The sequence below is a fragment of the Salvelinus alpinus genome, chromosome 1, assembly GCF_045679555.1.
Source record: "Salvelinus alpinus chromosome 1, SLU_Salpinus.1, whole genome shotgun sequence".
Taxonomy (NCBI): Eukaryota; Metazoa; Chordata; class Actinopteri; order Salmoniformes; family Salmonidae; genus Salvelinus; species Salvelinus alpinus.
Window position 1 is genome coordinate 70,425,561 of NC_092086.1, and position 14,482 is coordinate 70,440,042.

A 14,482-nucleotide genomic window follows, 5' to 3' on the forward strand; every position below is an offset into this window, starting at 1 on the left:
TAACCACAACCTCCCTGTGTGCTTTTGTAATTATAGAAACCATGCCGTAACACTATGTGCAGATAATACAGACAATACAGCCATGCATGAATAAAAAAACATCCACCTAGGTGATGTATACGAAGTCTAACCAGCACGTGCTTCCACGTTGTGATGTTGGCAGCCATGCTATATGCATACTGTGTGTAGAAAAGGAAGCAGAGAATATCAGCTTACACCTGAATGTGCGAGCATTCATCACAGCAGTAAGAGTGGCAGCCGAGGGCCTCCCGGGTGGCGCAGTGGTCTAAGGCACTGCATCGCAGTGCTAGCTGTGCTACCAGAGACTCTGGGTTCGAGCCCAGGCTCTGTCGCAGCCGGCTGCGACCGGGAGGTCCATGGGGCGACGCACAATTGGCCTAGCGTCGTCCGGGTTAGGGAGGGTTTGGCCGGTAGGGATATCCTTGTCTCATCGCGCACTAGCGACTCCTGTGGCGAGCCGGGCGCAGTGCACGCTGACCAGGTCGCTAGGTGTACGGTGTTTCCTCCGACACATTGGTGCGGCTGGCTTCCGGGTTGGATGCGCGCTGTGTTAAGAAGCAGTGCGGCTTGCTTGGGTTGTGTTTCGGAGGACGCATGGCTCTCGACCTTTGTCTCTCCCCAGCCCGTACGGGAGTTGTAGCGATGAGACAAGACAGTAACTACTAACAATTGGATACCACGAAATTGGGGGGAAAAGGGGGGGAGGGGGAAGTGGCAGCCGAAACGCATAATATAACTATTATGTAAGACATGAAAAGAACAAAATGCACAGAAAATTAATTAATACCAGTACTAATACACGATGACTAGAATGAAGTGATTGCTACAGCATATGATACAATAGCATAAGATAAGAATAACACCAGTCCTTACAATAATACTAGTACAACGCAAGATGGACTGACCGGGAGGAGCGTCTATGTAAAATGCATGACACATGATTAGACATGCTAATAAACAGTCTAAATCTACTGCTGCAAGTCAGGAAAAAAAGTCAATATAACTACATTGACTGATTGGATACCGAAAATGTGTGCTAATCGCGTGACTCGTGCAACAAATATGCATTAATGAACGCAGATACTCTGATTGCTTATTTCTCTCAACTTTGGCTCAAATTTGTTTACATCCCTGTTAGTGAGCATTTCTCATTTGCCAAGATAATCCATCCATCTGACAGTTGTAGCATATCAAGCTGATTGAACAGCATGATCATTACACAGGTTCACCTTGTGCTGGGGACAGTAAAAGGCCACTCTAAAATGTGCAGTTTTGTCACACAACACAATGCCACAGATGTCTTAAGTTTTGAGGGCACTTGCAATTGGCTTTCTTACTGCAGGAATGTCCACCAGATCAGTTGCCAGAGAATCTAATGTTAATTTCTCTACCTTAAGCCGGTTCCAACTGCGTTTTAGAGAATTTGACGGTACGTCCAACCTGCCTCACAACCGCAGACCATGTGTATGGCTATGTGTGGGCGAGCGGTCTGCTGATGTCAACGTTGTGAAGTGTCCCATGGTGACGGTTGGGTTATGGTATGCGTTTTAGAGAATTTGGCAGTACATCCAACCGGCCTCACAACCGCAGAACATGTGTATGGCGTCGTTTGGGAGAGTGGATGGTGACGGTTGGGTTACGGTATGGGCAGGCATAAGCTACAGGCAACTAACATAATTGCATTTCGTCCATGGCAATTTGAATGCACAGAGATACCGTGACGAGATCCTGAGACCCATTATCATGACATTCATCTGCCGCCATCATCTCATGTGTCAGCATGATATTGCACGGCCCCATGTCGCAAGGATCTGTACACAATTCTTGGATGCTTGAAATGTCGCAGTTCTTCCATGGCTTGCATATTCACCAGACATGTCACCCACTGAGCATGTTTGGGATGCTCTGGATTGACGTGTACGACAGCGTGTTCCAGTTCCCACCAATATCCATCAACTTCGCACAGCAATTAAAGAGGAGTGGGACAACATTCCGCAGGCCACAGTCAACAGCCTGATCAACTCTATGCAAAGGAGATGTGTCGCGCTGCTTGAGGCAAGTGGTAGTCACACCAGATACTGACTGGTTTTCTGATCCACGACCCTACCCATTTTTTTTAAGGTATCTGTGACCAACAGATGCATATCTCTATTCCCGGCCATGTGTAATCCATAGATTAGGGCCTAATGAATTTATTTGAATTGACTGACTTCCTTATATAAACTGTAACTCAGTAAAATCCCATTTTTTTTTGCATATTGTGTTTCTATTTTTGTTCAGTATATCTCACCTCTACAGGATCGGTGGGTCCCCCGTAGGATGTTTGAGCTAACGTAGGCTAATGCGGTTTGCATGAGGTTGTAAGTAACAAGAAAATTTCCCAGGACATATACATATCTGATATTGGCATAAAGCTTAAATTCTTGTTAATCTAACTGCACTGTCCAATTTACAGTAGTTACAATATGTCAGTGAAAGAATACCATGCTATTGTTTGATGAGAGTGCGCAGTTATGAACTTCAAAATGTATTAATAAACCAATTAGGCACATTTGGGCAGTCTTGATACAACATTTTGAACAGAAATACAATGGTTCATTGGATCAGTCTTGAACTTTGCACATACACTGCTGCTATATAGTGGCAGCAGAGTGAGAGAGCAGACCCGTAAAGCTTAAATAACCACCCTATAACGTAGGTGTGAATGATACTTGCCTCTAATTGGTACCATCTCAGCTGAGGCGGGGCACTCGGGTTTCCTTTCTGAACTGGCTCCGCTTAATTTCTGAATCATGTTTCAAAGAGAACTGCCAGATGTAATTTTAGAGTGTTGTTAGTTTGCAAATGTGTCGCTTGTTTTAAGTACAGTAATCCAATGATTCCAATTATTTCTAACTAGGAGTAGGAACAGTTTACTCATTTGTCTGCATTGGGCTTGTTAGCTAAGCTCTTTGGGCCTTATAGCATGTTGATTATAGCATTTTAGGAGCTGCATTTCCTCTCAAATCCTTTCATAAATGTATTTTACTTTTAGGCACAGCCCATATAAGTATGTATCATGGCAAAATAGTAATGCATGTGAAAGTAATGCATTTTCTGGGTGACTTTCTGGCTAGTTAACATGAATATCTTATAAGAGTTGAAATAATGAGTCAAGATGAGCATGCAGGTATTCTTCTCCTGTTTTTTTGACAGAAGTGTTTCATAACAAGAGTTATTGGTCTCCATCAGGGACAGCCAGTGTGTGGGCTTCAAGGGTAAAAAATGGTCCTGTGTGTTCAAATGTCCGGGCCGATTTCTGGTCCCAGTCCGTCCCTGGTATCTATTGTGTGTTATGGGCAGCCTCCTCTGACGGGCCATGTTGCTGCATATTAAGAAAGACAAATTCTGTGAGCTATGAGCTGCTTCTCTCTGTTGGACGTTTCATACACTTTCAGCTGGATTTCCAGAACAATTTAATGATCTTGGTTAAATATAGATATCAGGGCTTGTAAGTAGAGTTTTATATTACCGTAAATAGAGTAGACTTTTGTATTTTACAGTAAAACAAGTAGTGTTATATTTTACAGTTAAACGGCGAAGCAATCATTATTTTTTGTATTGGTGATTCAACCAAATGTTCTCATGGAATTTCACAATAAATTCCACTTTGTCCATAATGGGCACACGACTACTCAGTGTAAAGATTTGTCTCTGCAACAAACTTAACAAAGACAAACATTGCTGTCCGGTTTCTATAAACTTGCCTATTGTGTATGTTTTAAAAATCACGTTAACCCACTGAGCTAAAGCCTAGGCCTACACAGGTGTGTTCAAGGTTGCTCATCATAGTCTTGCAGCCCACACACACAATGAAATGCTGCTGCTCCGTCTCAGCATCAGCATCACCACGGCTCTCTTCCTCCGCTCTTTTCGCTTTCCACACTGTCGCTCAGTCATCGTCTGGGAAAGCAGAGGAGGAGAGGGAGCAGGTTCTCAGGTTGGAGGGGGCCAAGCCTGTGGCTCGCTGGCCAGCAAGACCATGCATTTGTATGTGTGCTGGACTTTAAGATTGCGTTAGGATCATGAATGCCTTCAGCATTGTGGAGGAGGAATCTAGTTTCTCAGAGGGGCCCCAATTCCAGTAGCAGCTATCCGCGTGCCTTCTCTCCCGTGGCGGCTTACTCCTCTTCTCCCCCACCCCCTCTTTCTTTCTTTTTTCTTCTTCTCCCCCTCGTTTCCATCTCACAAATTTTGTGGCGGCGATGAATTCAAGCATAGGTTGAGCTTTTCTGCCCGCAATGGATTGTCTTTGCATTGTCACAACTAAGGTAAGAGCAGCAGTGCCAGTGATAGAGACATAATGAGAGAGAACGAGAGAGGGATGCAGCGAGAACAGGAGGGAAGAAGCTCTGTCTGTGTCTGTCCTCCAGTGTTGGTTGATCTGCATATTTCAGCTGCCTGCTCAAGGAATGTGTGTGTGTGCGCGCATCTGTGCGTGTGTGTGTGTTATGGCCAGTGGTTCACATTTCATGTTTGTGTGATTTCTGTTTTTTTCCCCTTCCCAAGTTGTGTGTGTCCATCTGTCCACAACGGTCTTGGCTGGTTACCAGGCGTAAAGCCCGCTGGGGAGCGACAGCACCTCTATTGAAATGTCACACTACTAGAACTTGTCGGAAACTTCAGTCAGTCCTCCGCTGCTGCCTTCAGAGAGATAATGACCCTCTTTGTTGTGAGGTCCGGAACATTCTTTTTGATCAGGGGCAAAACAATAGCTTATAGCAGAGCTTGGCTTGAGCTGCATCTGGAATCAATTAAGGGGAAGCCTCTTTCCCAGCTGTCCACAATTAGCAGTCGAGTAAAGTATCACTGTGGTTATTTGAATGCAGCAGTTTATTGAGGACATGTACATCCTCTCTGATTTATGTTTGTTGTAAGAGACCAAGTTTGTCAATCTGACAAATGAGAACAATTTTGACTGTGTTAATGGTTTTTATCTTTTTATAATTGTCTTGGCAGAAGTGTGAAAGCAGTAGTCAAGGTTTGTTTTTGGGAAGGAAAGAGTACCAGGTGTAAGACCTGCTTTGGTGTCGGGGGAAGTATCCCCTAGATGCTGATCTTGGGTCAGTTTTGCATTTCCCCCACTAATGTTTAAGGATATGATTATGAGAGCCGAGATCCAAGGGAAAAAGTAGTTCCAGAGCATCTGCTTTGCAGTCATTCTCGTCATGGAATCCAAGGAAGCCTCATAAGACCCTAAAAAAACTCTGTCACTAGTAGAGCTATTCCCTCCATCTGGGATGACACAAATCACATCAAGGTATTGTTCATTGGGTACCAAGAAACTGAAACAGCGAGGGACTACCTTGGCTTGTCCAATAAAAAAATGCACATTTTGTTTTTCCATTGCAAAGCGTTTCAAAATGTTTTCCGTTGTGTGCCCTAATGAACACGAGGCAGCAACTCCTAGAATAGATGATGATGATGTTAATTCCCTTTCTAAAAGCCTGGTTAAATATGTATGTTTGTTTCCATGCCATGTTAAATCCATGATGAGGAACACTGTTTTCATTGCAATGTACTCATTGGGAAAATGTCAAGTGAACAATTCCCTCATTACAGTAATCAGGTTTCTGAGTTAGGCAAAGCAAAAACTAAACAAATCCTCCTGTGCAGTCAGAAAGCAGGCGGAGCTCATGAAGAATGACGTTTTTCACTAGTTACCGGCTTTGATTGAATAGGACCCTCAGCTGTGTGGGTCTCTATGTTTTGCAAGGAGGGTGCGTGCGTGCGTGTGTGTGTGTGTGTGTGAAATAGACAGAGATTGAAACAGATTACATAGATATAGAATGACTAGACTGGGCTTCGAACCTCTAACCCTTGCAATTTGACTCGTAAACTCATTGGTACACTTGCAATGGCTGCCGGGTATTGTGATGCAATAATTTCCATTGTAATGTAGAATGTTCATTCAAATTGATGTTACCTGATGTGGCTCATGCAATGGAATGTATGTTTTGTAACGCCAGTTGAGTTGAATCAACAAATCACAGCATATTGATGGTTACACTTCCTGCTTTTACTTCTTCCTATGCTAGGTTGAAAATATACAGGTTAAGACAATGTCGTCACAAATCTGGGGCCATTTGTAACGTTAGTCTATTTCTTCCTCCTCCTCGGATGAGGAGAGGCGAGAAGGATCGGACCAAAATGCAGCGTAGGTGGAATACATTATGAAATTTATTAAACAAGACGAACACGAAGCACACTTGAATAACTACAAAACAACGTAGACAGACCTGAACATGAGAACTTACAAAAACACGAAGAACGCACGAACAGGAACAGACTAAACAAACGAAACAGTCCCGTGTGGTAACAACACTGACACGGAAGACAATCACCCACAAACAAACGGTGTGAACAGCCTACTTTAATATGGTTCTCAATCAGAGGAAACGTAAAACACCTGCCCCTGATTGAGAACCATATCAGTCAAATTACCAATGATCCCAACATAGAAACACATAACATAGAATGCCCACCCAGCTCACGTCCTGACCAACTAAACACATACTAAACAAAGGAAAATAAGGTCAGGAACGTGACACCATTGCTAACTACCAGCGCCGTTGCTAACGTAGCTGGTCCCATTTGTTGCGAAGAGTTATGGGTTATTAGAATCCCGTTGTTTTAACCTTTGTCATCTTCTACCTATAGGTACACTCGCAGTGGGAGCCAGTCCACTCATTATGCCGTCATTGACTTGAACGGTCTATTCATTCTATTTCTATGGCAGCACATGCAGTCAGTAGCGAAGTAGAGGAGAAAATGTGCGCCTTTATAAAATTATTATTTAACAAAGTTTCTAGGTCTGTGGCAAACTAATGCAGGGTTTACCAAACACGGTCCTTGGGCCTCCCCCCTGGGTGCACACTTTAGTTTTTGCCCTAGCACTACAGAGCTGATTAAAATAATCAAAGCTTGGTGATGAGTTGGTTATTTGAATCAGCTGTGTGTGTGTGGGGGGTATTATTGACACAAAATATACAAAAAAAAGCCCTGAGGACACACTGCTCACAGTATGGCTCGAACCATAGGAGAGAGGATGAGAAATGGATGCCCATACACAAAAGGAAGACCTTATCAGTAGACAATCCCCAATTTGCCATATTGGAACACCTCTGTTGAACAACTGCCATACCTCTTCTGCTTCCTGTGACAGTCATCCTCAGTATACTGGGTTCATCATTTATAACTTGTATTTAATTGTCTGAGCTATGATCTAGGTGATGGGATATCTATACAGACATTTATCTGCATATACTCCTGGTACTAGTGCTGTGTTTGTGCTTTCTTTTCAAAATGTGTGCCATCACGATTGGATATCCCAGTAGACGTGTCGTTGGTTGTAGATGCATCGTTGGTTGTTGAGGTGGTCTTTCAAAGCGTCTGTGACTGTGCTTGGCCACAGAATGATACCTTAATTAGCCTCCCAGAATGCATTTTGATGGCACGTGAAGACTGTGTCAAAGGGTTATTGGGACATCAGACTGTGTTACCACATTGGGTCATTTAAGGTCCTCACCTTCTTTCTGTCTGTGTGTGTGTGTGTGTGTGTGTGTGTGTGTGTGTGTGTGTGTGTGTGTGTGTGTGTGTGTGTGTGTGTGTGTGTGTGTGTGTGTGTGTGTGTGTGTGTGTGTGTGTGTGTGTGTGTGTGTGTGTGTGTGTGTGTGTGTGTGTGTGTGTGTGTGTGGAGGCCACAGACTGCCTTTTCACCTGGTTAATACCACGCAGAAAATGCTGATCAAGCCACTGGAGTCACCACCCTTCCAGCTGGTGCACATGATTCCCTAGACTGGCTGGAGGTGCATGCATTCACCTGGACTGCCCAGCTGACCTAAACAATTAAATAAAAAGCATAACATTCCTGGACAAGTGAGCATAGCTGGGAGAGATTGTATTGTCAGGAGTACACATCCGAAAGATAATGACATTTCACATGAAGAGACAGAGAGAGAGATGTGGTAGTCAGCAGATGACCTGCAGTTGGCTGAATAGTTTTACTGTTACTCTGTCTGCCCCCACATGAAAAAGGGAGGGGAATGGGCAGGATATATGCAAATGAGCTCTGTAGTACTTACTGTAGTTAAAAAAGTGGTGTTTTTGCGGACAATATTGTAGTATTTACTACAGTGTTTTTAAGTGGGTGGATAGTATTCTGCAGTACACTACAGCATTCTATAGTAAGTACGACACATGATCGAGGGATACTACAGATACTAAAGTGTGTAGTATAGTATTCTACAGTATACTACCGTTTATTATAGAATTCTGTTGTAAGTACTGTAGTATTCCATAGGAAACTGTAGTATTTTTCATGTGTGTGTCCTCTAACGTGTCAGACTCAGGCCTGCAGTGTGGAGCTTATTAGCTGTCTCATTCTAGATGCTGAAGTATCGAGCTCTCCCTGGTCTGAGGAGTTGACATTCTAATTCTCTTCGGCTGCTCTGCTAGAAATAGCATCTGTGTCATGCAGGATAGAACAGTGCTGTGATTGTGACTGTGGTTGTGTAAAGCTATTTGTATTGCTTTCAGAAGGGAGATTTTACTTCATCAAACTAAACAACAATTGCGCAGTTTGGTTTCATATACTACACAATTCAAATTCCTTTCAAAATACTTTATTTTTCCCACAAGGGGTAATTGTGCATGCAGCAGTGCAAATACACACAACAACCGATAACAATTTACTTAAGCCATGACCACAAAAGCAATGGGGTAAATTATTTAAAAAAACATGATAAAAGTCCAGCCAGTTGTTCCTTGAGGAATGTAAAAATGGATGTAAGCAAGTATAAATATAAAGTGACTAAGTGACCAGGTAAGCTCATTTTGTGCAAAGCAGTGTTTATCAGTTGTAATTGACCAGAGGGGTATACTACAAAGCAGTGTTTATCAGTTCTCATTGACCAGAGGGGTATTCTACAAAGCAGTGTTTATCAGTTCTCATTGGCCAGAGGGGTATACTACAAAGCAGTGTTTATCAGTTCTCATTGGCCAGAGGGGTATACTACAAAGCAGTGTTTATCAGTTCTCATTGACCAGAGGGGTATACTACAAAGCAGTGTTTATCAGTTCTCATTGGCCAGAGGGGTATACTACAAAGCAGTGTTTATCAGTTCTCATTGGCCAGAGGGGTATACTACAAAGCAGTGTTTATCAGTTCTCATTGGCCAGAGGGGTATACTACAAAGCAGTGTTTATCAGTTCTCATTGGCCAGAGGGGTATACTACAAAGCAGTGTTTATCAGTTCTCATTGCCCAGATGGGTATACTACAAAGCAGTGTTTATCAGTTCTCATTGGCCAGAGGGGTATACTACAAAGCAGTGTTTATCAGTTCTCATTGGCCAGAGGGGTATACTACAAAGGAGTGTTTATCAGTTCTCATTGGCCAGAGGGGTATACTACAAAGCAGTGTTTATCAGTTCTCATTGACCAGAGGGGTATACTACAAAGCAGTGTTTATCAGTTCTCATTGGCCAGAGGGGTATACTACAAAGCAGTGTTTATCAGTTCTCATTGGCCAGAGGGGTATACTACAAAGCAGTGTTTATCAGTTCTCATTGGCCAGAGGGGTATACTACAAAGCAGTGTTTATCAGTTCTCATTGGCCAGAGGGGTATACTACAAAGCAGTGTTTATCAGTTCTCATTGGCCAGAGGGGTATACTACAAAGCAGTGTTTATCAGTTCTCATTGCCCAGATGGGTATACTACAAAGCAGTGTTTATCAGTTCTCATTGGCCAGAGGGGTATACTACAAAGCAGTGTTTATCAGTTCTCATTGACCAGAGGGGTATACTACAAAGCAGTGTTTATCAGTTCTCATTGGCCAGAGGGGTATACTACAAAGCAGGACGGAGTTAGACAGCTAAAATGCCTAAATATTCTGATATAACCTTTTATTTTTTTAGAAAGATAAGCTTCAAATGGTCTAATTGATTCATCAAATGAAAACACATATCTAAATTGGACTTTTATAATGAACAAGAAAATCAATAGCTATTTCTGGTTGCTTATCAAAGTAAGCTAGCTAACTAATTGATCCTATTTTGTAGTATACCCCTCAGTTGAATTAAAATCACTTTATTTGTCAATTGCATACAAGGTCCAACCAAAATTAGACTTTGGATAGGTGCAGGGGCTGCCACACTGGGCGCCCAGGGAGCTGTTGTGGGGGGTTAAGTGCCTTGCTCAATGGCACAACAGCAGGCAATGTCATTTAGGATTTGATACCAGCAACCCTCCGGGTACCAGCTCACTTCCCACCACATTTCTCTTGTCGGTCCCGGGATTGGAACTGGCAACCCTGCAGCTGAAGTCTCTCTTAACGCTAGGCTACCTGCCACCCCTTAATGGCATCAGGTACAAAACAGGTTAAAAAAAAATTGTGTGAAACATACATTTAAATGTACACAGTCTTTCATGCTACAAGGGAAGATTTCTGATTTACTTTGTGAGCCCACTTCCTGGTTTTGAGTTGGACCCTTACTGTAGTCAGGAAAGGGGGTTATCCCATTTCATTGAATTACAAAGTGTAATTATTTTGATGACAGGCCACAGGCTGATATGTAGCTCACTGTGCAGCCTGGCATGGCCTCAGACAGTGAGCTCTGTTCCTGGTAAATGGAGAGTCTGATGTTTATCTTGGGTCTGAGACAGTGAGGCCTGGGGAACCGCTGGGAGTCCCAGATCGAAACAACAGAAGCACCCCCCCCCCCAGTTCACCTCTGCTATTAAGACTCCAAGGCCATTAGATTCCAAGCCCCATATTTCTGCTGTCAGTTTTGCTAGCTAGCTCTACCACTAGCCTTTTGGTTTTAGTTTGTCGTGGGCAGTTCCTGAATCTGGTCTTATTCACTATTCATTGTTTTTTGTTTCGTTGACTCCTTTTGTAAAGTTACATTTGGGATCTAATTCGCTAATGGCATTAGCTTGCTGTGCTGCTTGTGACCATGGCAGAGGTGGGTTGGCATTTGGTTTATCATGTGAAGGTGAGTGCGAGGGACTACTAATCGAATCTGATGACTGATTGTGTGGGGAGGCAGTTCAACTCTGGCCCACACACAAAGAATCTCACAATACGATGAGATTCCCTAACTATTGAAAATGCTATCCATTCGGCTTTTGCCAATGTTATCCGACATGTTGTGTGAGAATCGATTGCATGACATTGACCGATGTATTGACTATGGCCAGCAAACATTGGACTGACATAGCCAAGATGTAGGAAGAAGCTGCTTCAGCTTTCCAACAGGAATAGACAAAAAGCTAATTCAGACTTCTGTGTGCTCTGCGTGTCTGGTTATTAATCTAACCCTAAAGTAATGGTTGCTACTAGCACACACCGCTATGGCTAGAGATTCCACATCGGCCACAACCCCCTTCCCAGTTTTAAGCATACGCAGCGTAATGATATGCATTTTTCATTCCACAGGCATATTATGTAACGACAGTGAGGCACGTTGAGTGCAGAGCTGTAGCAGAGAAAGAGGGAGAGGAAGAGAGCACTCCTACACTATAGTGTGTTGATTCTCCACGGCCGTTGCTTTTTTAGACCCACTCTCCATTCTCTAGGTGGTGATGCAATGCAGAGGACGCATCTCCATGCGAGGGTTCCCACACACAAGGGGGCCCGGTGGAACATATAGTAGCAACTACGGGTCATGTGTGTAGGAACAGGAGCTGATATAGATTTTTTCCCCCCCCTGCTATACTTTATTTGAATGTTCTGTTGTAATGCCTACGCAAGGCTGTGGTAGACGTGATTTACATATTTTTTTTTTTTTGTATGGCAGGGACTGGCTCGATGTAACATTAGTTGTCAGTAATACCAAGATGTAAAAGTGTATTTACATACATACGAGACGGGATGAAATCCCCAGACTAACAATTTAGATCAGTGTGATTTAATTCTCCTGATTGCGTGTGCGAACGTAGCGTGATAGATGGTTGGGCCAATGATGAATCCAGATTAGAATCCTGATTCAGCGTGGGGAATTTCCATCTGACTTGCAGAAAGACTTTGTAGTGTACTCCAATTTACGTACTACTGTACTTAATTGTCCTGCGCCAGACCTATATAAATGCACTTAGACGATCTAGCATTCAAATGATGTGTTACAGATAATTTTTTTACCAATAATTGACCTAGTCACAATGAAAATGTGTTATCCTCAATCTCTTTAGTGATGTCAATCACCCCCCTCCAATCCCCCCTCAATTATTTATATTGTTTGGCGCCTGGTCAAGTGGTAACACTTGTTGTTGCGCCAATGGTTGTGGGTTTGATCCCCACCTCTGGCTTTCCTGCTTTCCCTCCTAACCTGTACCCCCCATCTATTTTAATGCAGTCTCAATAAAGCAAAAAAAATACTTGAGGGTGTAATTCCACTCAAATTCAAAAATTGCTAAACAAATATTTATATTGTAAGTCGCTTTAAGCAACCTTCACCAGAATAATTGTATCATTAAAAATGTAAAACTTTTTGGGTTATTACATAGTTCAAAATATACTATTTGTAGTTATTGTGCTTTATCTTTGGGAAATGCCTCAAATTAAGTTAAAATAAATACAGGTTTGATACATAGTCATTCTGTGAGTTCAGTGTAGCATTTGAACATTTCAAATATGTGTTAATAGTTTATACATTGTGTTTATACAGTTTATAGTTAGTTTATACAAGTGGACATATAGGGACAGATGGGAGGGAGTGAGATGGGGAGATTGAAAGAGGGAGATGGATGAATGGATGGAGGTATGGGTGGGTAGAGGGAGGGGGAGATGGATTGATGGAGAGAGAGACTTGCACAGGATACCACAGGCACACACACTGCCTCGATCCCTCTAGGGCAGGTGTTCTCAGCCCTCAAGGGCCACAGAGTCTGCTTCTTTTGATCCTGACCTTTTAATCAGTGACTGACTTAGCCCTTGGAAACCTTGCGAGTGGATTCGCTCTCTGTTATCCAGGTTATGAGAAACCTTCCCAACATTCCTCTTGTACTTTCATTTGAGGGATGGCTAAGCCTATGTAGCAGCCCATGTAGCCCTCTAAATCCAATGAGCGCTGGAGAATAACCAGGCCATTTCTTGCCATGTGGCTGATGCTTTTTGTCTCCCTCATGGAGAGAAATTTTGTCAGGTCAGTGGAGAAGCTCAAACTACCCAGAGCATTGATGTTCCGGAGTGTTCTAGGAGGACAGGTTCTGACAGATTTGAAAAGAAACAATTAGCATAGCAAATTGCTCAGCGCAGGAGTGTCATTGTGTGCTCATGACAGATCAAGGTAGACTGTTGTTCTAGGAATTGGCAACTTGGATGGGAACAAATCAAATGAACACAGTAGTTGACAAAGGATGTGTTCGCCACACATCTGCTTTTAGAATCTTGCTTTAGGTTGAAGCAATCTTGAATAAGTCAATACTCAAGACTGAAAGACAATTCTGAGAGAGGCCCTCCTGCGTTGTGGGTCTGTGTTTCCCCACCGTCTTTAGACCAGTGGCTGAATAGATGGTCATTGTGGATTTAGCAAGCGCTTTTATTTGAAACTAAGATTCAATCCGATCGAGATTTGTCTTTAAATGCAATGTTCCCACGTTGGCGGAGACCACATTCACGGTCACGCTGGCTATGTTGGCTCAATCGGAAATGACCTTTTAAAGGGGGCATTGGCCAAATCCGCGATCGGATTGAATTCCAGACTTCAAGTTAATGACAAAACACACCATGCCGCCGAACGGTTAAAAGAGGAGCTTGGCAAATCGCAGCCTGTTACATTGTTGCCAGTGGAGGGAGAAGAAGACAGGATGAGAGCATAGAGAGAGGGAGCAAGGGGGAGAGAACTTCTATCTGATCCAAGGATCAACATGGCCATCTCTATACTTTCCTCTGAACCGCTGCAATAGACGAGCATCCTGTGTACTTGTACATCAATCTGCCTCGAGCTACAGAAGCAGGATGGGTCCTTCTGGCTTGGACAAGGCTACTTACTTTATTGTGAACAAAATAACCGAAATGGCTATTGACAAATGAGGACAAAATATACCTGAATACATAATACACCTACTCAATTGTGGATAAATCGGTTTAGATAGCAATTTGAGACTTTCTTAGCTTACAGTATAAATGTATATAGTGTATGAATCAACTGTGTAAAGAATAGTAGCTCTTTCTGAACTTACAGTTTATTCAGTAACGGTAGAGCGAATCTCTATGGCCATGTTTGAGAGCATCAAATATGTGATGCATTGTGGGTAAATTGTGACTGACCGACTGCTCTAAAAATAATAATGAGTAGTTATTTATGATGCAAGGCGATTTGGAGATCAGTCAGATGGCAGTCAGCTGTAATGTCCAACAAGCCCATTGTTTCCTGGTAAAAACGGACCTGTTCCCATGACTTCATTGGCCCGCCAGAG

At 42.9% G+C, this 14,482-nt stretch overlaps 1 protein-coding gene across 25 annotated transcripts in view; it reads left to right on the forward strand.

The window, feature by feature from the left end:
• Positions 1-14,482, forward strand: part of LOC139584449 (disks large homolog 2-like) — a 349,254-nt gene that overhangs the window by 95,835 nt on the left and 238,937 nt on the right. The window contains exon 1 of one of the 25 annotated variants that reach the window (XM_071416475.1): positions 3,949-4,331. The exons of 23 other annotated variants lie outside the window; for them this stretch is intronic. In XM_071416475.1, coding sequence (XP_071272576.1) covers positions 4,302-4,331 — 30 coding nt within the window. In that variant the 5' untranslated portion in view covers positions 3,949-4,301. Of the gene's footprint in view, positions 1-3,948; positions 4,332-14,482 lie in introns of those variants that run through there. One more of the 25 variants, XM_071416452.1, reaches the window with a different exon arrangement.